Source organism: Perognathus longimembris, chromosome 3, assembly GCF_023159225.1.
Source record: "Perognathus longimembris pacificus isolate PPM17 chromosome 3, ASM2315922v1, whole genome shotgun sequence".
Lineage (NCBI taxonomy): Eukaryota > Metazoa > Chordata > Mammalia > Rodentia > Heteromyidae > Perognathus > Perognathus longimembris.
In genome coordinates this window covers 92,619,065-92,645,666 of record NC_063163.1, presented here as the reverse complement: position 1 = coordinate 92,645,666, position 26,602 = coordinate 92,619,065, and the positions used below count along the sequence as shown (strand labels likewise).

At 48.2% G+C, this 26,602-nt stretch overlaps 2 protein-coding genes across 5 annotated transcripts in view; one reads left to right on the top strand and one right to left on the bottom strand.

Annotated features, from left to right (window-relative positions):
- The first annotated feature begins 973 nt into the window (after positions 1 to 973).
- On the top strand, positions 974 to 19,000 carry Pik3ip1 (phosphoinositide-3-kinase interacting protein 1). Of its 2 annotated transcripts, none has more exons than XM_048343327.1 (6): positions 974 to 2,132; positions 3,041 to 3,163; positions 3,264 to 3,383; positions 4,722 to 4,919; positions 5,025 to 5,103; positions 17,714 to 19,000. In XM_048343327.1, exons 1-6 carry the CDS (start codon positions 2,063 to 2,065, stop codon positions 17,916 to 17,918), a joined length of 795 nt encoding a protein of 264 aa, XP_048199284.1. In that variant the 5' UTR covers positions 974 to 2,062; the 3' UTR covers positions 17,919 to 19,000. The 2 variants fall into 2 exon arrangements, with proteins under 2 accessions (XP_048199284.1, XP_048199283.1); XM_048343326.1 differs by having other exon boundaries at positions 1,659 to 2,132; positions 4,719 to 4,919.
- A 2,032-nt stretch (positions 19,001 to 21,032) lies between these two features.
- The window catches only part of Limk2 (LIM domain kinase 2), a 67,725-nt gene continuing 62,155 nt past the window's right edge, over positions 21,033 to 26,602 (bottom strand). For all 3 annotated transcript variants that reach the window (XM_048343323.1, XM_048343325.1, XM_048343324.1), the window contains one exon: positions 21,033 to 22,770. In XM_048343323.1, the coding sequence (XP_048199280.1) occupies positions 22,626 to 22,770 (145 nt within the window). In that variant the 3' untranslated portion in view covers positions 21,033 to 22,625. The remainder of the gene's footprint in view (positions 22,771 to 26,602) is intronic.

Sequence of the window (26,602 nt, the reverse complement as noted above, 5' to 3'; positions counted from 1 at the left end):
CTTTTGCCAGTCCTGGGTCTTGAACTCAGGGCCTGAGCACTATCCCTGGCTTCCTTTTGCTCAAGGCTAGCACTCTACTACTTGAGCCACAGCGCCACTTCTGGCCTTTTCTATATATATGGTGCTGAGGAATCGAACCCAGGGCTTCATGTATCTGTGAGGTAAGCATTCTTGCCACTAGGCCACATTCCCAGCCCCTTGTCATACATTCTTTTTTTTTTTGGCCAGTCCTGGGGCTTGGACTCAGGGCCTGAGCACTGTCCCAGGCTTCTTTTTGCTCAAGGCTAGCACTCTGCCACTTGAGCCACAGTGCCACTTCTGGCCGTTTTCTGTATATGTGGTGCTGGGGAATCGAACCCAGGGCCTCATGTACACGAGGCAAGCTCTCTCGCCACTAGGCCATATCCCCAGCTCCATACATTCTTAAAAAATATTTCTAAAATTAACAAATTCATTTTAAGGGGGTGGGAATTTAGCTCAGTGGAAGAGTACCTGTCTGGCAAGCTCAAGGCCCCAAGTTTGGTCCTCAGCTCTGGGGAAAAACAAAACTATAAAAGACAAAAAACCCCACTATTAAATAAACTATAAAAGATCATTTAAAAAGACCTCTATATTAGAATTGTTAAATTCTAAAGTGTTGTCGTCATGGTGTGTGTGTGTGTGTGTGTGTGTGTGTGTGTGTGTGTGAGAGAGAGAGAGAGAGAGAGAGAGAGAGAGAATACATTTACAGACATAACTTCCAGTTTAGACTATGTCAAGAGACATTGGGTCAGAAGCTTTGAGAGGAGCTAGGAGAGTGTAAAATCCAAGTAATGTCTCTTACAGTCCTCTTAATGTCCCTTAAATTCAGTGTATCCCTTTCTTTTCTTAAAACCTGAATACAGAAAATTCAAATTCACTTTAAATTAGCTGCATTCACATTAGCTTTCTACCATGACAAAGCTTGTACAAGTTATTAAGTTTTGTTCTTTTTCCCCCCCCTCCTGAAATCAGTGCCTGTGGATGGAAAGAGTCTCCCACTTCTATTTTGGGATTTGCCTGAGTCACAAGGTAGTCTTGGCGAATCACTCTGTTCTATCTCTCAATTTACTGAGGCTGCCTGGGAACTTCGACTGTCAGCCAAACAGGAAGAGGGCTCTTCTCCTAACTCCAAAAAACCTAAGTCATATGGATGTGGTGAGATTTCACAACAGAAATAAACCACCACAAATGTATTTCCCACAGCGGACAAGAGAAGGAGCAAATATTTTACTTACCTTCCTCTGTATAAATCCAGGGCTAATAAAAAAAAAAGACATCCAATATAACTTAGCAAAACTACCAATGTTTACCCAATATGTATTTTTCAACGGAAGATACTCCTTCTGTACTCCTACTATATATGGATATCCCAATTGGAAGCAAAAGAATGTGACTAAATCTGACCCTGGCAAAATGAACACTGTTTAAATTTTAAAAAGTCAGTGTTCATAAACATGTATAAACCACAAAGGCTTTTTCTTTATTCAAGGATGGGTATAGTCACTCCACTCAGACCCTCTCACTTGTGCCCCTAATGTGGCCTTGAATTCCCTGATGAAACTGCTCTTTGCTTTTAGTGCTGATAATCCCCACCCCCAATCCCCTCTTGGATGCCTTTCCACAGAATTATTCTTCCTATACTCACACAAATGAAAACAGAAGAGATGACGGGGGAAAAAAAAATCCCCTGAGGATGCAGCCATGCAGGTCTCAAATGGATCCACTGCCTAGGCACAACCTGAACTTCTCTGCTTCTTTCTTCCCTTGGCTGAGTTCCTCTTGTCTTGGCTGCGGGTGAGTGATCTTACAGGGCATAGGAGACTTAGGACCCAGGGGGCGCCTTGTAGCAGAAAAACACCTCGCAGTGCTGCAGCGAGCTAGCTGGGAAGCTCCCAGTTCTAAAGAGAGGCTGTTTACCAGAACAAGCATAACAAGGGCTGGTCTGACTGCAAGACTGAGACTAGGAGGCCAAGCTACTGCCAAAAAGGACCCCAGTTGGATACTGGTTGTCCGATCACCTGTACCACAGGAGGCGGCAAGGATGCTGTTGATCTGGGTACAAACATTCCTCCTCAGCACCACACTCTTAACTGAAGCCTACGGATCTGGAGGTGAGATTACAATCTTTTCCTTTCTGCAGGAACTTAATAAAGAAGACTGGGTACAGCCCCTCCCCATCCCACCCCCCATATCCCCCAAATGGACAGGATAATGGGAAACAAAGCTTCTAGCTGTTGTTGTTTTTGTTATCCTATGAAAGCTTTTTCTCCATCTCTCTTTTCCTTGCCAGGGGCATATAGCTCCATCTTTGCCATTAAGAACAAAGGCAAGTAGCCACTTTCTCTTTCTCTTTTCTTGGTCAGGAGTAGATGGAGCTTGCTTACCCCCAACCCTTGCGCCCTAAGTCCTGGCGTTTGGAAGCCTCTCCTACAGTGTGGTCAGGGCACAGATCGTCCCTCCCCAGCCTCCTCCTGCAGAGTGGCAATGGGAGATGAGAGTCACAGCCAGCCAGCGAGATTCCCTCTGGTTTAAGGTTCTCTCCTGAATCAAGGTTTTTGTAGAAATCTCTCGGGGAGGGAAGGGTCCCCTGTTAGCACTGACAGAAAGTGGCCGTGTCCACGGAGGAGAAACGGGGGAGTTTATGTAACGTGGACATTGCAACACAGAGATGACTTTCAAGTCTGGCTGTCCACCAATCTTCCAGTGTCCCACCATCTACCTCTACCTTCAGCCAAGGCCACTTCCTCCCCCTCTGAAGTTCAAGAGTGACCGTCTCCATGCACTTCTGCAAGGCGTTGCGGCTTAAAAAAAATTAAATAAGTAAACAAATAAATAAAAGAGCTAACATTCTCCTGGGAGCGTTGAGCGAGGGTCAGGCTCTCTTCTTTTCACTTGGCACCTCAGCCTTTGAGGCAGGGGAGGTGGGAGCCCCCCATCTCCGATCGCCATGCTCGTTTGATTGCGTGGGTCACCCCCAATCACAGAGTCCTGAGGGCTTGGGGGCTCCTGTTCCTCACAGGCTGCTTCTGGGACAACGGCCACCTGTACCGAGAGGACCAGCCCTCACCCGCGCCCGGCCTCCTCTGTCTCAACTGGCGGGATGCCCTGGTCGGCTTGGCCCTGGCGACGGCCTCCGAGTCGGGTGAGTGTCCCCCAGGGAGTGGGGGGGGGGGGGGAACGGAGGCGGCGGCGGCGCCCAGGCCCGGACCCCAGAACTCACGGAGCCCACGTTCTCCTCACAGGCACCGACAACCACAACTACTGCAGGAACCCAGACCAGGATCCGCGCGGGCCCTGGTGTTACGTCAGCAGCGAGGCCGGTGCCCCTGAAAAGCGACTTTGCGAGGACCTGCGTTGCCCAGGTACGCGTCCCCGCCACAGGTTCACCGCGGCCCTCACGCTCGGCGACCGCCGGAAGCTCCGCGCGCCCCGGGGCCCGGGGACGGCCAGACCGAGAGCCGCCGGTTCTACCCGGAACGCACGTGCAGCCGCACGCCGTTGGTCCCGCCCCTCGCGCCACTCGATTGGCCAGAACTGTCTCCAGGCCGCAGGGCTCCCAACCCATTGGTCGCTGACGCCGCTCCGAGTGAGCTCAGCTTCCCCGAGCGCTTGTAAACAACCGTGGGAGGCCGGCGGGTGGCTCCGCCGTGCGCCCTGAGGCTTCTGTCGATCCTCGGTGAGGCGTCCGGTGTGCTAGGCCTTTTGGTTCACAAGATCTAGAACGGGAAGAGGCTGTTTCAGGGTTCTGAGCCACCGAGAACTTTCAGGGACCTACCAAAGGCGATGGCAGGGTTCATAGTTGACTATAACCGGTAATCCTAGCTATTCAAGAGGCTGAGATCTGAGGATCGCAGTTCGAAGCCAGCCCTGGAAAGTCCATGAGACTCTTCAGTTAACCACCATAGCACACACACACACACACACACACACACACACACGCCAGAAATGGAGTTGTGTGGCTCACTGGTAGAGTGGTAACCTTGAGTGAGAAGGTTCAGGGACAGCGCCCACACCCTGACTTCAAGCCCAGTACTGTCACAGAATAAATCATTCAAAGCTTGGTTCGGGTGGCTCAAACTTGTAATCCAAGCTACTCAAGAGGATGAGATCTGAGAATCGTAGTTCAAAGTTAGCTGGGGCAGGAGAGTCCATGAGAATCTTTTTCTCCAATTAACCACCAAAAAGATAGAAGTGGAGCTGTGGGTCAGGTGGTACAGCATCAACCTTGAGTAAAAAAAGCTAAGGGACAGCTCCCAGGCCCAGATTTCAAGCCCCAGGAACAGCACACACACACACACACACACACACACACACACACACACACACACACACACGGAAAGCCGGCTTGTTCTTGAGTACCGATTTCTCTAGGATTAAGTGGAATAATTAAGGTAAAGCATGTCTCCTGGAGGTAGGGGGGAATCCCTGGAGAGGATGGCAACTGAGCTGGGTCTTGGAAGATAGCAAGGATTTGAAGAGAATGAAGACAGGAGATCACAGTTGACTTCCATCACGTTTCAACCATGGCCTGACTCAAGCCTGACCTTGCCTCTGGGGCAAGGTTTGATTTCAGTATGGCAGAACATTCCAAGGTACATCTCCCCAATTTGGTCAGTGCTTAAGTCCAAGTTGGGCTTAAGGTGTGGAATTCACTCCGGCCAGTCTCTGATGAGAACTCTTTTTCATCTCATCCCCAGCAGCCACTTCCCAGGCAGCCCCAACCTCCGCAACAGAGCCAGAGGAGCCATCTGAAGTTTCAGATGACCAGGAGGTGCAGGCATTCCCTCCTGCCAACGCCCTGCCAGCCAGGAGTGAAGCAGCCGCAGTACAGCCAGTGATTGGGATCAGTCAGCGGGTTCAGATGAGCTCCAAAGAGAAAAAGGATCTGGGAACTCTGGGTACGGCCACCTGTACCACTGCCATTGTTTGGATTCATCAACAGATGTCATTTACTGATTGTCTGTGTTGTGGCTAATAGGATTTTTTTGTTGTGTCCTTGGCAGGCTATGTGCTGGGCATTACCATGATGGTGATCATCATTGCAATTGGAGCTGGCATCATTTTGGGCTATACCTACAAGAGGTCAGTAGCATCTCTTATGGGCTCATGGGAGGAGGTGAAGGGCTTGGCACTGAAAATCAAACCAGATTTCTTTGTGGCTTTCTTACCCAAAATGAAGCAAGTAGTTAGGGAAAGAGAAAAAAAGGCCAGTGTTGTAGAGACTTGGTTCTAGTCTTGACCCAGTGGCATTGGAAAGACCCTTTTGATACCCTTGATTTTTCACCCCAAAGTCTTTTTTATTAGGCTTGAACTCAGAGCCTGGGCTTTGAACCTTATTTATTTATTTATTTATTTATTTTTGCTTAAGGCTGGCGGTCTTTACCATTGGAGCTACAGTGCCTCTTACTTTTTTTCTTCTTTTTTTTGGTGATTAATTGGAGGTGGAGGTAAAAGTCTCATGGACTTTCTTTTTTTCTTTTGCCAGTCCTGGGGCTTGAACTCAGGGCCTGAGCACTGTCCTGGCTTCTTTTTGCTCAAGGCTAGCACTCTGCCACTTGAGTCACAGTGCCACTTCTGGCCTTTTTCTATATATGTGGTGCTGGGGAATCAAACCCAGGGCTTCATGTATGCGAGGCAAGCCCTCTTGCCACTAGGCCATATTCCAGCCCTTTCATGGACTTTCTTATCCAGGCTGAATTTGAACTGTGATCCTCACATCTTAGCCTAGGATTACAGGTATAAGCCACCAGCTCCTGGTGTCTTGTTTTTTTTTTTTTTTTTATAGATGAAGAAACCTTTTTCAGAAAGGTAAAGTGACTTGTTCAATATCATACTGCCTGGAAAGGCAGAACTGGGTTCAAATCCATCTCGTTGGTAACAAACCCCCTAAAAAACCTCAGGTGCTCAGCATGGAAATGTGTAGTCCTATAGAAATTAGGCTGGATATTTAATTCAGGGACCTGGAAGTGGAATTCTTTTTGTGAATTACCAAATCCTTCTGCTGGAAAAGATTTCCAACCTTCTGGAGTTGCATTTAGGGCTGAGCCTCAGTTATGTAGTGTCTCTTTAGAGTAAGAAGGAAGAAATGAGTTGAAGAAATGAATCTAAAGCTGCATGCTAGCGGCTCATGTTTGTAACACCAATGTCTCAGCAGGTAGAGAACAAGAAGATCAAAGTTTGAGGCCAGCCCAGGCAAAAAAGTTAATGAGACTCCCATCTCAATCAATAAGCCAGGGGTTTTAACTTCCAGCCATAAGAGTGTGATATTTGTCCTCTGGTCTGAGAAATCTTCCAATAAGAGAAGCAAGGCATGCAATGGCCTGCATTTTCCCCTGCTCAGTGCCATGTCTGAGCCACAGTCTAGGTAGATCGCTCAGGATCATATAAACCTAGGATGTGCTTTGAGGTGCTGACAGATGCAAAAGGGAGCCTGTGCAGTAATAATCCCAGAAATAGTGAACACTTACTATAGGCCCCCACCTGGCTTCACATACTTGGCATATTCTAATACATTTCTCAGATAATGATGATGGTGATGGTGATGTTGATTTGTCCTTTTGCTGGGGTTTGAACTCAGGGACTGGGTACTGTCTCTGAGCCTTTTTACTCAGGGCTAGCACTCTACCACTTGAGCCTTCACTTCTGGCTTTTTGGTGGTTAATTGGAGATAAGAGTCTCATGGATTTTCCTGCCTAGGCTAGCTTTGAACCACGATGCTCAGATCTCAGTATCCTGGGTAGCTAGGATTACAGGTGTGGGCTACCAGTGTCTGTAAAAGGACTTATTGAATATCTTCATTGTTATTATAAAAGTGATTTCTAGAGGGGTTATGGTTTCATAAGTCAGGTACGTGCACAATGAATACATTTCTTTTTGGACAATGTCACCCCTTCCCTTGGTCTCTCCCAGTTTTTCCCTCCTGTCCCCACCCACAAATTGTTCATTATCAACATAGTGTCTGCTGAGTACCACTGCTGCATTTGTTTACCCTTTGTCCCTCTTCCCAGTTACTCTTAAGAAGTATGTGCTGTTGTCATTCCTCGGAGGAGGAGACTGAGGCTAGAGAATGTGTGCCTTGTATAAGGTTACCTACCTAGCTTTGGGTGGAGAGAAGTTGTGCCTGCCACCAATACCTATCTGTGTAACTCTGGGCAAGTTCCTTCTACTTGCTGCACTGCCTTGAGACTAAGGCGTGCAACTGTGTAGCTCAGCACGCGGCCCATAGTAAATGGTCAGTAAACAACAGCTGTTTTTTCTCTCTTTTTTTTTTTTTTTGCCAGTCCTGGGCCTTGGACTCAGGGACTGAGCACTGTCCCTGGCTTCTTTTTGCTCAAGGCTAGCACTCTGCCACTTGAGCCACAGCGCCCCCTCTGGCCGTTTTCCATATACGTGGTGCTGGGGAATCGAACCTAGGGCTTCATGTATGGGAGGCAAGCTCTCTTGCCACTAGGCCATATCCCCAGCCCCAGCTGTTTTCTCTTCCAAGAAAACCTGAGTGCTGGATGAGGGCTCTCCAGGCCTCATTCCCTGTGATTCAGGAAACAGAGGTCCAGAGAGGGGAAGTATTGACCTGAGAGGCCATCCAGACTCCCAGACTGAGGTTGTGGCCCACAGTGGCATGGTTGACATGACCAGTCCAGGGACACTTGCTTGTTTGGTTCAGAGAGAGACATAGAGGAAATGGTGTCATGGGCCTTGTCCATACAATTCATATTCCCTTCATGTTGGCTGAGTTTGACCCTTGGAATATTTCCTCCATTCTCAGCCACTGGTTAGTGTTTGGCTGTCCTCCAGTCTCCTGACAGTATCCAGGCCTTGCCAGGTTCTTGAACTTGATTATGATCTTCATTCCAAGCTCAGCAATAAAGCCAGGGATTTATTTATTTATTTATTTATTATTTTTCTAGATTTACTCTGCTAGGTTGTCAAAGCATTGCCCTGTGGCCTTGAATTTATTTTCCTATAAATTCAGTGAAAGGCACCAAGTCACCAGATTGCCTGATTACCAACCGCCAGGCCACCCTTTTCCTTTGCAAACATGCTCTGAGAACAGTTTGTACAACAGGAAACCACATGTAGGCTACAGAGAAGCTCTCAGCTCCTGACTCCCTCCCCATAGAACAAAGTCTCTGGGTATGAACTATACATGTTCAGGTGTTTTCTGAACCTGCCTGTCAAATGGCAATACATTACATGTGCCCACCCACTCACCAACTTATCTATCTATCTATCTATTTATTTTTGGTGCCAGGGGGCTGGGAATATGGCCTAGTGGCACCACATATATAGAAAATGGCCAGAAGTGGCTCTGTGGTTCAAGTGGCAGAGTGCTAGCCTTGAGCAAAAAGAAGCCAGAGACAGTGCTCAGGCCCTGAGTCCAAACCCAGGACAAAAAAAAAAAAAAAGAGATAGATATTTTTGGTGCCAGTCTTGTAGCTTGAATTCAGGGCCTGAGTGCTCTCCCTGAGCTTCTTTTGCTCAAGGTTAGCTCTCTACTACTTGGGACACACTTTACTTCTGGCGTTTTTGGTAGTTTTGTGGAGATAAGAGTCTCTCAGACTTTCCTGCTTGGGCTGGCTTTAAATTGGGATCCTCAGATTTCAGCCTCCTGAGTAGCTAGGATCACAGGTGTGAACCACTTCACCCAATGCTATTAAGTATTATGTATAAGCCATAGACATCAATTGAGTCATAACTACAGTAGCAGCCTGCCTGCCTGCCTGCCTGCCTCCCTCCCTCCCTCCCTCCATCCTTCATCCCTCCCCCCTACCCCCCTTTGGTAGTATGGAGGTATTTTCCATCCGAGGCTCCATTGCCTCCAACCCTGCAAGATGATGGTTCCTAAAGTGCTGGATTCTGGGACAAGGCACCAGAGCTTGGGTTTAATAGATACTCTACCACTTGTGCCACGTTCCCAGCCCTTTTCACGTTAGTTACTCTTGGGAATTGAGTCTTGCCATCCTGTGACTGTTTCTCGCACAGCAAGGATGACAGGCATGGTACCCATGACCAAGTATAGGTTGAGATGAAGTTGTGTTAACTCTTTGCCCAGGCTGGCCTCAAATCACAGTCCTTGGGATCTCTACCTCCTTAGTAGTTGAGATTACAGACATGAGCCACTGCACCCGGCTGTGGTTTCTTTTCTTTTCTTCTTTTTTTTTTTTTTTGTTTTTTGAAGAGGGAAATTTTATTTGAAAGTGAAAGAAGGGTTGGAGGTATAGCCCAGGTGGTAGAGTGCTGGTCAGTAAGTGAAAGTAGCAGATACCAAGTTTGAGTTCCAATCTCAGAGTTTAAGAAAAGAACAAAATAAAAGAATGAAAGTGAAAGAAAAGCTATGGAGGGGCTGGGGATATGGCCTAGTGGCAAGAGAGCTTGCCTCGTATACATGAGGCCCTGGGTTCGATTCCCCAGCACCACATATACAGAAAACGGCCAGAAGTGGCGCTGTGGCTCAAGTGGCAGAGTGCTAGCCTTGAGCAAAAAGGAAGCCAGGGACAGTGCTCAGGCCCTGAGTCCAAGGCCCAGGACTGGCAAAAAAAAAAAAAAAGCTATGGAAGAAAGTAGCAGAAGCTCTCCATCTGGAGAGAGGCTGAAAGAGGAGTCCCAAGCTGTGCTTTCTGAATAAGTACTGTAGTTCTGCAATATTCTTTGCTAGGCCTTGCTAGGGTCCTGGAAGGGCTATCACATTGTTGTTGGTTTTTTCTCATATTGTTTTACAGTAGAACTGAGAGCTAGACAGGAAGGTATGTCTAAAGACCAGTGTCACCAAAAGTTCACTAAGACCCTCAAGCTTCTTGGAAATTTGCTTTGATTTCCAAAAGAGAATAGGAAAAATAGAATCTTTTCCCCAAATAGCTGGGTTTAGAAATCGAAAGAATCAACTATGTGCTGGTGGCTTATGCCTATAATCCTAGCATTCAGGAGGCTGAGATTTGGTGGGCCATAATTTAAAGCTAGCCTGGGCCAACAAAACAAAACACAACAAAAATCCTCTAGAGGGCTGGGAATATGGCCTAGTGGTAAAGTGCTCGCCTCGTATACATCAAGCCCTGGGTTCAATTCCTCACCACCACATATATAGGAAAAAGCCGGAAGTGGAGCTGTGGCTCAAGAGGTAGAGTACTAGCCTTGAGCAAAAAGAAGCCAGGGACAGTGCTCAGGCCCTGAGTCCACGCCCCAGGACTGGTAACAAAAACAAAAACAAAAAAACAAAAATCCTCTAGATTCCAAGTCTGATAAATCAGCAAAAGGCTAGGCTGAAGAAATGCCTCAAGTGGTAAAGCACCAACTGTGAGCAAGAAACCTGAGGCACAAGGATCTGAGTTCAAGTCCTGGCATATCACACACACACACACACACACACACACACACACACACACACACACACGCTTTTAGAGCTGCCCTCAGTTTTGGATGTGATAATGGACAAGTGCTTTACATTTTCTGGGCTTAAGTTTACTCATCTGTTAAACAGGAGTAGGGAATTAGAGATGATGATTCTCTTAACTCTGGTGTTTCCTTGAAGGACACATATTTCCTGGTGGTGTCTGCATTGATTCAAATCCCAGTTCTGCCATTTGCTCCAACAGATGATGTAAACTCTGTACATCTGCTTTTTCACTTCCCCCTTTTATTTATTTTCTGGTGCCAGTCCTGGGGCTTGAATTCAGGGCTTAGACTCTATCCCTGAGCTTTTGTGCTCAAGGCTAGTGTTCTACCTCTTGAACCACAGCTCCACTTGTAGCTTTTTTGGTGGTTTATTGGAGATAAGAGTCTCATGGACTTTCCTGCCCAGGCTGGCTTTGAACTCAGTTTCTCAGGTCTCAGCCTCCTGAGTATCTAGGATTACAGGTGTGAGCCACTGATGCTCAGCTGCCCTTTCATTTGTGAAAGAGGTGGTTGTAATAGGTTTGTTGTCAGAGTAGAGTTAGTGTGGCGGGAGCCTGGAGCTGGTGCCTTGGGAAGCCTGTCTCATGTGGCGAGGTGGCACAATAGCCTGTTTCCACGGAAGAAACCTGTTCTGTCTAGGGGAACGCTGGGAGAGGAAGTCATCACTGTGGCAGGCAGCAGTCCCATCCATCCACACTTGCTCTCCCTGGCCTGCCTCGCTAGCTGTCTTTCCCAGCCTTGGAGCAGTCATTAATTATTGCATGCCTTGAACTCTGCCAGAGGCCTTGGCTAATGGACGGGGCACTTCCCCTTGGCTGGGGAGGGTGGGCAGGCCGCAGACATCCTCTCCCAGGAGGCAAGGCTGCAGATGGAGGTGGATTGGGAGCTCAGCCGGGCTGGGTCTTTGTTCCCATGTTCTTTTAGGGCCCTCAGCTCAGGTTCATCTGGGCAGACTATACAATTGGGCAGCTCCCTGCTCCTGTTCTAAACAGCAATGTCTTAGCTAGCTCTGAAGGGAGCGCCTTTTTTTTTTTCCCTGATAAAATGAGGAGGGAAAAACAAGTCAACACCACCCCCCACCCCCTCCTTGGGAGAGGAGCTGAGTCAGTGAATAAGCCTTTTGTTCTTTCTTGGCTGCCAGACAGCTGCCACAGGCTGTCCCCCACTCGCAAGGGAGTGTGTGTGTGTGTGTGGGGGGGGGTGCTGGGCATCCTGATGGTCAGTGCCTTGTGGCCTCTTTCCACTCTCCCAGAGAAGCTGGGGCGCCCTCTCCCCAGGCACCGTTCTCAGCGGGATACGTAGCATTGGATGTGCTTCTAGTCTCCTAAATGTATGAAACAAATCCTCTGCTTCCTTTACCCATGGCAGCTCTTCCAATTTCATTCTGCCTGATAACTACACATGAACGCCCCCTGTCCGTTAGCAGCAGCTCTGTGTTCACAGCTGCAGGCTCGGTAAAGGAGGTTGCTGGGAGGGCTCGCAAATTTAAACGACAAAGCCTCAGTTTCTTCATCTATAGGATGGGGAGAGGATTATCTTACAAGGTTGGGAATGAAAAGATGGTGCACGTATGAGATGCATGGCCGCCAGTAGATAGCTCTACTCATCCTGGCAGATGGAAAGACTCATTTCTTGGTAATTTGGTAGGTACCCAGGAAGTTGTTGAGTTTCTGGCTTTCTTCCTATATCCCTTTCAAGTTTGAAGTTCAGGCCTTGGTAAAAGACACTCGTTTACTCCTTTTGTAAGTTGTCTTTTGATCTTTTGTTAGCTTGGGGACTCTCTTACTAAAATTAAGTCTAGATTTGTTCCCTATATGAACAGCTTGGAAAAATCTGGCTTCTTTTTTGTTTTTTTCTTCTTTCTTTTGTGCTAGTACTGGGTCTTTGAACTCAGGGCCTCATGCCCTTGACTGGCTTTTCCTTGCCTTTTGTTTTGGTTGGTCAAACAGCTTGCACTCACAGCCTGGGTGCTGTCCCTGAGTTTTTTTTTTTTTTTTTGGCCAGTCCTGGGGCTTGAACTCAGGGCCTGAACACTGTCCCTGGCTTCTTTTTGCTCAAGGCTAGCACTCTACCACTTGAGCCACAGCACCCCTTCTGGCCATTTTCTATATATATGGTGCTGGGGAATCGAACCCAGGGCTTCATGTATACGAGGCGAGTGCTCTACCACTAGGCCATATTCCCAGCCCCCTGAGCTCTTTTTGATTAAGGCTAGCCCTTTATTACTTTGAGCCACAGTACCACTTCCAGTTTCCTGGTGGTTAATTGGAGGTAAGAGTCGTACAGACTTTACTGCTTGGGCTGGCTTTGAATTGCAATCCCCAGATCTAGCTAGGACCACAGGTGTGAGCGACCAATGCCCAGGTCTGGCTTTTTCATTCTAGGCTGACACTCTACCACTTGAGCCAGAACTCCAGTTTTTTTGTTTTAATTTGCTGCCTAATTGAAGATAAGAGTCTCATGGATTTGACTATGCTGGACTGGCTTAACACTGCAATCCTCAGATCTTAACCTCTTGAGTGGCTAGGATTGCAGGCATGAGCCACAGTGCCCGGGCTTGGAATCTGGCTGCTTCATTAGGGAGGTTGGGCTTTCTTCTGGGCAATGGCAGCTGATGACTGGGTGTCAGGATGTGACTTGGGGAAAGCACTTGGTCCAGATAGCCCTCTCCCTATGAGTACTGTGCTTCCATTTCCCCTCTGAGGGCCTCTGCTGTGGGAGTTGGTGGCCTTGAGTACAGAGGCTCATAAGAAGGATGGGGTAGGGAGCCTCAGCTGTATATTCAGAAATTCTGTAATCCGCAGCCCCTCAGGGTGACTCAGGGGGATGAGTTCACAACTCTGTCTCTTGTAGCCTCACAATAAGAAACAGGCCATCATCTTAGGCCATGTGAGGGATGTCACAGAATGTTCAGGGCCCTAGAGATGATCATGTCCAACTCTTTAATTTCCAGATGATGAGATTAAGGTCTAGAGGAGGGAATTACCAAGGTCATAAAAACAATGCTTGCCTTGGCCAGTCAGTAGGAGTTTCCTTGAGAAACCAAATGAAGATAACGTTGTTTAGTGAGTCAAGTCATATCCTGGGAAAATATGCCAGCCTCCTGAGTTTTTATAACAGCTTCTTTTTTTTTTTTTTTTTTGGCCAGTCCTGGGGCTTGAACTCAGGGCCTGAGCACTGTCCCTTGCTTCTTTTTGCTCAAGGCAAACACTCTACCACTTGAGCCACAGCACCATTTCTGGCTTTTTCTGTGTATGCAGTGCTGAGGAATCGAACCCAGGGCTTCATGCATGCTTAGGCAAGCACTCTACCACTAAGTCACATTTCCAGCCCAGCTTCCCTCTTTTTCAAAATGATCCTCACAGTCATTATCTTGTTTGAGACAGCTGAGGAAAGCAAGGCATGGAGAAACCATTTTGTCAAGTGTCACCCAGGCTGAGATGGTTGTGTAAAGACACAAAAGAAGTGGAGAGCTGGGTGGCAGTAGCTCTGCCTGTAATTCTAGCTACTCAGAAGGCTGACATCTATGCAATTACAAGCCAGCCTAGGCAGGAATGTCCTTGAGACTCCAATAAACTACCAAAAACCCCAGAAGTGGAGCTGTGGCTCAAGTGCTAGAGCAGCTAGCCTTGAACAAAAAAGCTCAGGGACAGAGCCCAGACCCTGAGCTCAAGCCCCAGTATTGGCACAAAGAAGAAGAAAGCTGAGATCCAGAGACTCACAGTTCAAAGCAACCCTGGTCAGAAAAGCCTGAGATTCTATTTCCAAAATAACTAGGGCTGGAGGAATGGCTCAAATGGTAGAGTGGCAGTGGAGCAAGCATGAGGCCCAGAGTACAGACAGTAGAGTTGAGAGGAAGAGAAAGAGGCAGATACAAGACAATTCAGAGGCACCTATGCAAATTCTGCCTCATTCTTTCAGTTGCCCACCCCACCCATGTTTGTCACCAGTCTCATAGTGCTTCACATCATGAAGGCTAGTGATCTGTTTACAGATAGGTCCCTGGGGAGAACTAAAACTGGCTCCTGTGTTGTTTTATCAAGTTGTCCATCACCTGCTTGTTTCAGGGCTTCTCCTGAGAGGCTTTTCCCTGACTGAGCCCAAGTTCTGTAGGTCTCAGAGGATTGCTGCCCTGGGTTCTGGGTGTTGGATCTGCTCTGCCATGTGCTAGGCACTCATTGAATCCTTCAGCTGGCACTGTGTGTGTGTGTGTGTGTGTGTGTGTGTGTGTGTGTGTATGTGTGTGTACATGTCTGGAGGGAAAGGCCCCGTACATGGACAACCAGAGTAGGCTGCTCCACCATTTTTTTAAAAAGGGATAACTTTAATCAGGTCAGAACATTGAGCTCCAGCCAGAGCCCAACAGACTTGTTCTGAGCCTGCCATCTCTGAGCCATTTCCTTGTTTAGAAAATGAGTAACAGCCAGGCACCATAGCTCAAGCCTATAATCTTAGCTACTTGGGAGGCAGAGCTCTCTGTGTGTGTGCGTGTGTTGCTGTTTGAGGCCAGCTCAGGCAAAAAAGAAGTTTATGAGACTCTATCCCAACCAACCAATGGTTGGGCCAGGTGGCAGGAACCTGTTATTCCAGATATGGTGGATACACAATGTCACAGTGGTAATGGCCTTCATCTCCAGTGACTTGATGGGGGGAGGGAAGCACAATCACAACTCAGGGTGGCCCAAGTATAAAACAAGATTCCACCTCAAAAATAAGCAAAGCAGGGGCTGGGGATATGGCCTAGTGGCAAGAGTGCCTGCCTCGGATACACGAGGTCCTAGGTTCGATTCCCCAGCACCACATATACAGAAACCGGCCAGAAGCGGCGCTGTGGCTCAAGTGGCAGAGTGCTAGCTTTGAGCGGGAAGAAGCCAGGGACAGTGCTCAGGCCCTGAGTCCAAGGCCCAGGACTGGCAAAAAATAATAATAATAATAATAAAAATAAATAAGCAAAGCAGCCAGATGCTGGTGGCTCACGACTCTAATCCTAGCTACTCAGGAGGCTGAGATCTGGTAGTCTGTGATTTGAAGCCAGCCTAGGCAGCAATATAACTAGACTTCTTTTTCAAGTAACCAGCAAAAAGCCAAGCTGGTAGCATGGCTCAAGTGGCAGACCGCTAGCTGAGCGAACAAGCAAGCTTAGCAAGCAAGTAGCCCGGAGTTCAAAGACCAGTACCACCAAAAAAAAAAAAAAAATAAATAAAAGTAAAAAAAAGGAAGAAAAGAAAAAGATGTAATGCTTTGTTGGGGGAGGTGGGGTGGTGAGTGGGGGGCAGTCCTGGGGCTTGAACTCAGGGCCTGGGTGCTGTTCTTGAGGTTTATCAGTTCAAGGCTGGTGCTCTACCACTTGAGCCACAACTCTACTTCTGGCTTTTTGGGTGGTTAGGAGTTAAGAGTCTAACGGATTTTCCTGCCCAGGCAGAGTTTAAACTGTGATCCTCAGATTTCACTCTCCTGAGTGGCTAGGATTACAGCTGTGAGCTACCAGTGCCTGGCTAGGATGTAATTGAGCTGAGAATAAAATGGGATAATTCGTATATAAAGTACTTAGCTACTTAGCAAGGAGTGGGCACTCCCTACAAGTTAGACAGTAGCAACATGGCTTGACTGGGTAATAGAATATCATGAGAATTCAAAGGCAAGTAACAACTCTGAGAGGCCCAGAAAGTCTTGTTTCTCTTGGCCCAAGTAGCCCTGATGTTCCTCAACATGATTTGCAGATGGTCCTTTGCTAGTCTGGCTCACACCTAGGACGTGGGGATGGGAAGGTCAGTTTTTGCATTCATTTTAGAGGTTGGGGGTGGACCTGAGATAGTTCTCTGTCTGCCTTGGAGCCCTGGTTTAATGAACATTCTTTATCTTGCTTGCTTAAGTCTGTTACTTTTACATTACCTCCACTGAACCCCCACTGCTGTTATATGAGGCTTAGACTGGCACCATCCTTAATTTGTAGATAGGAAGGCAGAGACCAGAGATGCAGAAGCACCTTAATAAGTTTAAAAACAAACTGACCAGTGGCTGGGGATATAGCCTAGTGGCAAGAGTGCCTGCCTCGGATACACGAGGCCCTAGGTTCGATTCCCCAGCACCACATATACAGAAAACGGCCAGAAGTGGCGCTGTGGCTCAAGTGGCAGAGTGCTAGCCTTGAGCGGGAAGAAGCCAGGGACAGTGCTCAGGCCCTGAGTCCAAGGCCCAGGACTGGCCAAAAAAAAAAAAAATAAAATAAATAAAACAAAAAACAAACTGACCAAGGTCCTGAATTAGTGGCAGTCCTGGATTAGGCCAATGTTTGGTTGGTTGTGACCAGAGCTGTTCCTGTCTGGTCCTCAGGGTGTAGGCCCAACCTGAATACTTTTCTCCTTTTAGTTTTAGTTTAGTTTTTTGTTTTGGCCAGTCCTGGGGCTTGAAGTCAGAGCCTGAACACTGTCCCTGGCTTCTTTTTGCTCAAGGCTAAGCACTCTACCACTTGGGCCACAGAGCCACTTCCGGCTTTTTCTGTTTATGTGTTACTGAGGAATAGAACCCAGGGCTTCATGCATGCAAAGCAAGCACTCTACCACTAAGCCATATTCCCCAGCCCCAATAAATACATATTTTTGAAATTAAAAACAAAGGAGGGCAGGGAATATGGCTTAGTGGTAGAGTGCTTGCCTCATATACATGAAGACCTGGGTTTGATTCCTCAGCACCACATGTATAGAAAACGCCAGAAGTGGCTCTGTGGCTCAAGTGGTAGAGTGCTAGCCTTGAGCAAAAAGAAGCCAGGGACAGTGCTCAGAATCTGAGTTCAAGCCCCCCCCCCCCCAAAAAAAAAAAGTTGTACAAAGGAGTTGCCATTCAACAATTACAAAGTGTTTTGACCAATGTCACCCATGTCATCTCTTTTCACCTATCCATCCCATCCCACCCCTTTCCTTACTTTTCTTCATTTTGTAGGATATACATTGAATTTTTTATTTTTTTGTCGGTCCTGAACTCAGGACCTGGGCATTGTCCCTGAGCTTTTTTGCTCAGGGCTAGCACTCTACCACTTTGAGCCACAGTGTCACTTCAGGTTTTTTGGTGGTTAATTGGAGATGAGTGTTAAGGACTTTCCTGCCTAGGCTGGCTTTAAACCATGGTTCTCAGATCTCAGCCTTTTGAGTAGCTAGGATTACAGGCGTGAGCCACTGGTGCCTGGCTTACATCAAATTCTTGGACTGCATCTTGCCGCCTTTTCTCTTCATTCCTCTATCTCACCTCACCCTTGACCCTCCCCTGCCCTTTTCAAGTACCTGACCAGTCCTCTTTTCTCCTGCAGGGGGAAGGACTTGAAAGAGCAGCATGAGCAGAAAGTCTGTGAGAGGGAGCTGCAGCGCATCACCCTGCCCTTGTCTGCCTTCACTAACCCCACCTGTGAGATTGTGGACGAGAAGACCATCGTGGTGCACACCAACCAGACTCCTGTGGAGCTGCAAGAGGGCAGCACCCCTTTAATGGGCCAGGCCGGCACCCCTGGGGCCTGAGCCTCTCCAGGGGGCAGAAACCCATGCAGATATGTGTGCAGGACAGCCCAACTTCCTACAGCTAGGAGGAGCTACATTTTTGTGTTGTGGTTAAGACTCTACCCCCACTGGTTTTTGTTTTATTATTATTTTTTGGTGAATCCTCATGACAGAAGCAGGTAGCACTGTGGGCTGAGGGCAGGGCTGGGAAGAGTGCAATCGGGGTTCCTCCTCCATGCTTTGGAGCAGAGGATTGTTGCCTGTGGGTGGAGACAGTGGCATAGCTCCCACAGCGGTGCTGCTGACAAGGGCTTCCAAACATTGTCTGTGCCCCCCCGTGGATTCGAACCAGGGACCGACCAGGGGGGAACTCTCCCAGACTCCTCTGTGCTTTACCATCTATGATGGCCTCACTCCGCCTTTCCCATTTGTTCTTCATGAGCTTTGAGTGGCGCACACTGTTATTCATAGTTAAGGTCAAGCAGGTCAGGGGGCAGCATTGAAAAAAATATATATATAGTTTTGTTTTTTTTTAATATTTGAGTGGGAACTCCCTATTCTGAGAACCGGAAATGAGTTTGGACAAAAGCCCGAGCTTTGGACTGAGAAAGGGATCTAGGCTGGAGGCTGGTGGGTGTGATCCAGCCAAGGAGGACAGCATGTGCCTTGACAACCACGGGCCAGGCCTGGGCCCAAGGACTCTTCCTGCTTCACTAAGGAAAGGAAGGGGAGAATTGCACTAAACATTCCACTTAGGAAGAGGATAGAGAAGGTTCTGCTCCTGCCTTAGGCCTCAGGGCAGAAAATGGACCTGGGGATGCCCTAAATCATCTCTCTCCTGGGGTGGACAGTGACCCTGCTCTTCATTTTGCACTGTTAAGGGAGTAGCCAGCCATGGGAATGACACGGGCATTTGTTGAGAGGCTGCTGAGAGGGGAACCCGGAAATTAAGCTGAGAGACAAGGAAAATAAAGCACTTCAGGGCTTGCCTGCCTGCCGTTGGGCCCTGGTTTGCAGGCAGTCCTGAGGAGCAGCCACCATCACCAGGCCAGCACTTCCTGTGGGACTTGGGGGCTAGAGTCACAACCCTGCCATTTGTAAAACAATCAAGAACCTCTGGAAAAGGCCTTGGTGTTCTCCAAGCCTTTGGAACCTAGGGGCCCTGGTAAGGAAAAGTGACTGCCCAAAGGTAGAGAACAAGCTCCTGACATGGCCAGGAGAGCCCCGTTTCTAGACTCGAGTGCGATTGTACATACACAGCACCGTGCTCGAAGCTGAGGCCTCCAAGTTCCGATGTGACACTCAGAGGCCTTGGCAGTGTTCTCCAGCCACAGGTCTTCCTGCCCAGAGCCCCGCCACTGCCTGATGTGGAGGAGGGTGTGTGTGAGGGGGGCCCATTCCCATCAGCAGGTTACTCCCAAGAGCCATTGTGAGGGGACCTAGACCTCAGGGGGTCCCTTGGTGTTAGTGATGATGGAGAAGAGAACATTACTGGTTTCTACTTTTCTATAAAAGCATTTCTCTGTATACATGTTTGATATACCTCATTCTTGACACCTGTGTATAAAGTACAGGAAATTGCTCTGCATTCAACTTCTATAAAAATAAGAAAAAAAAAAAACCCACAAGCCTCCCATGTTGCCTACTTTTTGTGAGTTGTGGGGAACCCCCCGTCCCGCAACTCACCTGTGCAGTGAGCTCCAACCTTCTTTTTACCCACCCGGATCCTGGAACTGGTTGAAGAGTTGAAAACAGCAGCCTCTGCATCCTGGTCGTTACCACCAGGAATCCTGTAGAGGCTGCAGCTGCAGGAACCGTGCGTGCGGGTTTCCCAAGGCGCAGCTGGCCCCTGTAAGCCTTTTCCCCTCCGGCATTCTTTCCAAGGTAGAGGGAGCTGAACACCCAAATAGGCTGTGAAGCCATAGGCAAAGGAGGGTCGGGTGGGTGGGGAGAATGAGGGGAGGGGCTGCCCAGGGCTCTAGCAATAAAGCTTATCAACTACCAGCTAGCTTGGACTTTTAGCAGGGGACTTCAGCTGTAGGTTCAAAGGCTCTTAGATATATACTCAAGGTGACTTCAGCCCGTGCTCAGACATCACTCTGATTTTGTCAGCAATGGGGACTCCATCAGCTATTTTATTTTTTCAGTTGGTTATGGGGCTTGAACTTGGGGCCTGGGTACAGACTCTGAGCTTTTTTTGCTCTACCATTTGAGCCACAGCACCGTTTCTGGTTTTCTGAGGGTTAATTGGAGTCTCATGGCCATTCCTGCCCAGGCTGGCTTTGAACCACGATCCTTAGATTTCAGCTACAGTGCCCAGCTCAGTTTTTATTTTTTATTTTTTTCTTCCAGGAACCCTATTCTATTCTTTTTTTTTTTTTTTTTTGCCAGTCCTGGGCCTTGGACTCAGGGCCTGAGCACTGTCCCTGGCTTCTTCCTGCTCAAGGCTAGCACTCTGCCACTTGAGCCACAGCGCCGCTTCTGGCCGTTTTCTGTATATGTGGTGCTGGGGAATCGAACCTAGGGCCTCGTGTATCCGAGGCAGGCACTCTTGCCACTAGGCCATATCCCCAGCCCCTATTCTATTCTTAAGCTGCATTTCTCTTGAGTTCTGGGGCTGCATGGGAGGAATGACTTTGGGTTTGTGTCCAGGACCCCACCAATCAGAGAGTACCCTCCTGCCCAGTGGTCAGTTCTCTATCTCCCCACGTGCAGAAGCAACAGATGTCCTGGAGCACTTCCTATGCATGGGTTCAGGTGGCTTGTGCATCTCCACTCCACAGGTGACAAGCAGCCACAAGGAGCAAAACCTAGGATGCCAGGACCATAGAGATGTTTGCATTAAAGGTGGCAATGGAGAGCTCCTTCCTGGGGCCCTGCCCAGGCAGGCAGGCAGAAGGCTTTGTGAGATGAATGGAGATCAGAGACCTGATCCTTGGAAGGGGCTGCCTCAATGGGACTTGCATGAACAGACTAAAAGGGGGTCTAAAAAGAAATCCCACTTGGGAGTGAGAACTCCCTGCTGTGGGGAGTCTTGTAGGCTGATCCTGAATGTGGGCAGCAGATGCCCCCCCGCCCCCCCCGTTATTTCCTTGAGTCAGGCCCTATGTCACTTTTCACTGACAGTATGATCACTTCTGTTAACTGCTTAATTTATTGAATCTACTCAATGGCCCAGCTCAGGCCTGCCACTCCCACGCTTGCTGGGGACAGCGGAAACACAAGCAGCCACAGAATGCTGAACCATGCTGTTGCTGGGAGCCTAGGACTCAACCCTACAGCAAGCGTGCAAAGTCCACGTGTAAGTACAGGCTACACAGCAAGTAAACTCTGGCCAGAGATGACAACCCACTTCATAACTTCATCCAGTCTATGTACAATATTTCACATACCACCCAATAGATATAAGAAAGTAATATTAACAGCAACCACTCTCCCGGATCACTCCCCCCCTCCCCCCAATACAACCACCACACATTGCATTTATACCCCAAACCCATTCCCAATTTGATAAATAGGGTGTAATCCCAGAGACAATTAGGCAAATTGAGGTGACCTGTAGTCTCTGGAGGTCTGGGGGTCAAGGTGGAAGGTGTCCCCAGGTTTCCCAAGGGCCATGGCCCCGAGGTGTGGCTCAGAAGGCTGTAAGCCTGGAGCGATGAGCTGGGCCAGCTAACAAGGGAGGTAGAAGCCAGTGGCCCAGCTCAGGGAGCTGCCTCCCTGTCAGCAGCTCAGCTCTGGGACACTGTCTCACCACTTCTTCTCAATCCAAGTTACTATCTAGAGCAGGCGTGTTGGAGGATGAGCTGTGGCTGCTGCAGGGAGGCCGGCAAGAGATTTCTGAGCCTCCTTCCCCTTCTCTATCTTAGACCCGAGGCCTGCAGCAGGCCACAGTCCTGCAGATTCCATCTAGCTCTAGGCAAGCCCATCAGACCAAGCCCATCAGAGTATGAGTGACAGCAGCCAGGAGATGCTATTTTTAGACGGCAGAGGCTCTTTCTTTCCATTTTCTTGTTGAGACCGAGAAGATGTCGCTGAGTTCTTGGCTGATCTCCAGTCGTAGGATGAGAAGGCGAACTGGAAGCTTCCTGCCTACATTGGTGTACACTGGCTGGAGCCCAGTGAACTAACAGCCTTGATTGCTGGCAGCTTCCACTATGTACTAGGAGACTTCAAAACCTACTCCCTCACTCTGTGCTCTGGGGAGGGCCAGCACCCGGAGTGTACGTGAGATCCACTGTCATTTCAACCTTTTGAGTGTGTGACTTGGTCACCCAGCTTTCTCTTGTCCACACTTCCACTTCAAGTCCAGCTAAAGCAGTCATCAGAGGCCACAGGCAGCTTCCGGCTGGGGTCCTGCCCAGCAGGCCCAGGTCATGTTGATTACTGTAAGCCAGGGGTCCCAGGTAACACCATGTAACAGATTCCTCCTGGCCCCCGAGGCCAGGCTCCTAGTTTAAATCTTCACAGCTTTCAGGTGAGTGTTGGATTTATCGACAGTAACCAGCCCCCTCCCCCACCCCCCAAATGTGGGGAGATAAATTTTGCCGGTGCTGCGCCTGCTTGCCCTTCTGGGGAGGTAGTAGGGATGGCTCATTGTGCCTCGGAATGTGCCGCCACTCCACAGGAACACAGGAAGCCTGGGAAAGCCCTGTTCACAAGCAGGGCCAGGCGCAGAGGGGGCACTGCTGGCTGTGGAAGGCCCCCCTGCAGGGGGCAGGGCCGGGGCTAGGGGGGTGAGTCCCGGGTCAGGCCGTATTGCATGCTCACTGTGTGGTCCAGCTCCTCCAACTCTGCGGGCAGCGGGATGCCCAGCTCTCCCAGGTACAGGGAGAGCGCCTCGAAGGAGTCCTCCAGTTTGGAAAATGCCGGTCTGGGAAGAAAAGAGGGGAATTAGGCAGGTGGACTATGAGGTAGCAAAGTAAGACCCATGCCTGGGGCTCAGTTACCTCCTCAGGCAAACTCCTTAACTGCTATTTCCTCTTTAAGAAATGGGCATATACTATGATATTAGCCTAACCTCACAGGGTTGCTACAAAGATTAAAGATACCTTGGTGAAGGCCGGCCTTCAGTGGCTCCTGCCTGTATTCCTAGCTACTCAGGAGGCTGAGGATCTGAGGATCTGAGGATCGTGGTTCGAAGCCAGGCAGGGCAGGAAAGGCCATGAGATGCTTATCCCCAATTAACCACCAGAGAACTGGAAGTGGCACTATGGCTCAGGTGGTAGAGTGCTAGCCTTGAGCAAAAAAAGCTCAGTGTCAGTGCCCAGGCCCTGAGTTCAAGCTCTATGACTGACAACCAACCAGCCAAAAAACAAAAACAAGGGCTGGGAATATGGTCTAATGGTAGAGTGCTTGCCTCATAAACATGAAGCCCTGGGTTTGATTCCTCAGCACCACATATATAGGAAAAGCCAGAAGTGGTGCTGTGGTTCAAGTGGTAGAGTTCTAGCCTTGAGCAAAAGGAAGTCAGGGTCAGTGCCCAGGCCCCGAGTTCAAGCCCCAGGACTGGCAAAAACAAAAAAAACAACAAAAACCCTCAATCAGAAGGCTGGTGTGGCTAGTGTTGGTAACTCATAGTAACAGCAACCCTGAGCAGAAAAGAGCAATGCAAGAACTATCATAATACTGGATTTCAAATTATACTATAGAGCCATAGAGCACAAAAAAAAACAACAACAAAAAACAGACACAAAAGAACAGCAGAACAGAAGACCCAGGAATCAAACCACACAGTTGCAGCCATCTAATTTTTGACAGAGGAGTCAAAAGCATACACTGGGGAAAAGCCTATTCAACAAAAAGGTGCGAGGAAAATGGGTAATCTACCTGCCAGAGACTGAAACTTGGCCATTGTCTTTTTTCTTGTACCAAAATCAACTCTAAATAGGTCAAAAGATCAAAATGTAATATCCGAAACTACTATAGGAAAACTCTGGAAGAAAAAGGCACAGGTTATTATTTTCTGACTAGGACTCCAATTGCCCAGAAAATAAGAGCAAGAATGCACAAAACATTTCTACACAGCAGAAGGAAATCACCAGGACCAAGAGGCAACCCAGGGATTAGGAGAAAAATCATTGCTAGCTATTCAATGGATATGCATTAATATCTAGACTACACAAAGCTCGAAAACAATAGAACAAATTAACCTAATTAATATCCAGGCAAATGAAAAGATAACCCAATTAATAAACGGACAAATAGATATTTCTCAGAAGAAATACAAATGGCTAAGAGAAACATGAAGAAATGTTCAACATCCTTAGCCATAAAGGAAATGCCTATCAAAACTACAGATCAAAAGATTCATCTCAGCCCAGTTAGAATGGCATCTATGAAGAAAACAAATCCTGGTGAGGAGGAAGGGAAAAAAGAACCCTCAGACACTGTTGGTGAGAATGCAAATTAGTGCAGGGAATCAGGATAGAGGTTCCTTAAAAAAAATAAAATAGATCTACCCAATGAGCCTACCACATTTCTCCCAGGCATATACCTGAAGGAAGAGTTAACTAATATGCCAGCAAGACAATTGCATCTCTGTGTTCATTGCATCTTTGGTCACAATAGTCAACTGTGGAATCAGCCAATGTGTCCAACAACCAATGAGCAGATAAAGAATATATGGTACCTATGTATATGGAGTGTTACTCAGCCATAAAGAAAACTGAAATTATATCCTTTGAAGGACAGTGGGTGGATGGGGCTGGAAAGCAACACCTTAAGCCAATCTCAAAATTATAAATGCTGGGGCTGGGGATATAGCCTAGTGGCAAGAGTGCCTGCCTCGGATACACGAGGCCCTAGGTTCAATTCCCCAGCACCACATATACAGAAAACGGCCAGAAGCGGCGCTGTGGCTCAAGTGGCAGAGTGCTAGCCTTGAGCGGGAAGAAGCCAGGGACAGTGCTCAGGCCCTGAGTCCAAGGCCCAGGACTGGCCAAAAAAAAAAAAAAAAAAAAAAAAAAAAAATTATAAATGCTGGGGGCTGGGGATATGGCCTAGTGGCAAGAGTGCCTGCCTCATATACATGAGGCCCTGGGTTCGATTCCCCAGCGCCACATATACAGAAAAGGCCCAGAAGTGGCGCTGTGGCTCAAGTGGTAGACTGCTAGCCTTGAGCAAAAAGAAGCCAGGGACAGTGCTCAGGCCCTGAGTCTAAGCCCCAGGACTGGCAAAATAAATAAATAAATAAATAAATAAAAATCAAGTTTAAATGCTGTATTGTTTGCCTATTTGTGGAATCTAGACTTAAAGATACACATTCATATAGAAGTATCCATCCATCCATCCATCCTAAGCTCTAAATATGCGATTGTGCTCAAGGCTAATGTACTGTCATATGAGCCATAATCAGTTCTACTTCCAGCTTTTTTTTTTTTTTTTGGCCAGTCCTAGGGCTTGAACTCAGGGCCTGAGCACTGTCCCTGGCTTCCTTTTGCTCAAGGCTAGCACTCTGCCACTTGAGCCACAGCACCACTTCTGGCCGTTTTCTATATATGTGGTGCTGGGGAATTGAACCCAGGGCCTCATGTATACGAGGCAAGCACTCTTGCCACTAGGCCATATCCCCAGCCCCTACTTCCAGCTTTTTGGCAGTTAACTGGAGATCAGAATCTCAGGCTTTTCTGCCAGGGCTGGCTTTGAACTGTGATCTTCAGATCTCAGCTTTCTGGGTAGCTAGGATTACAGGTGTGAGCCACCAGTGTCGGATAACCTATTTACTTTTCCCAGAGTATTTGTCCCCTTTGAATAGTCAGCACAGTTTATTTATGCAATCTTGTGTTTCTCAACTCTCCTTGCTAGTCTGCTTCCCCAGAATTAGAGCTCTGGGCCTTAAAAAAATGCAGGTTTCCTGAGGCTGGACACCTTTGTTTTGTTCTCTGCTCTGACACCCACAACAGCACCTAATGCATAGTCCACCCCACCCCCCTCTCATTTTTTGGTGCCTGTACTGGGGCTTGAACTCAATGCCTTGCACTTGCACTTGGCTTTTTCACTCAATGCTGATGCTCTACCACTTGAGTCACACTTCCACTTTGATTTTTTTTTTTTTGTTGTTTTTGTTTTTGGTGCCAGTCCTGTGGCTTAAGACTCAGAGCCTGAGCACTGTCCCTGGCTTCTTTTTGCTCAAGGCTAGCACTCTACCACTTGAGCCAGAGCACCACTTCTGGCCTTTTCTATATATGTAGTGCTGAGAAATGGAACCCAGGGCTTCATGTATGTGAGGCAAGAACTCTACCACTAAGCCACATTCCTAGCCCCCACTTGTTTTTTTTTTTGCTGGTGAATTGAAGATAAGACTCTCATGGGCTTTTTTTTTTTTTTTTTTGGCCAGTCCTGGGGCTTGGACTCAGGGCCTGAGCACTGTCCCTGGCTTCTTTTTACTCAAGGCTAGCACTCTGCCACTTGAGCCACAAAGCCACTTCTGGCCGTTTTCTGTATACGTGGTGCTGGGGAATTGAACCCAGGGCCTCATGTATACGAGGCAAGCACTCTTGCCACTAGGCCATATCCCCAGCCCCCTCATGGGCTTTTTTTGTTCAGGCTAGCTCTGAACTGTGATCCTCAAAGCTCAGCCTCCTGAGTAGCTAGGACTAAGTATGCACTATGGGCACCTAGCTTAAACTTTCTTTTAATAACAGTGTCTCTGTACCTGATCCAGTTACTATGCCTTTATCAAACATGCTGTGTGAAGAGCTGTT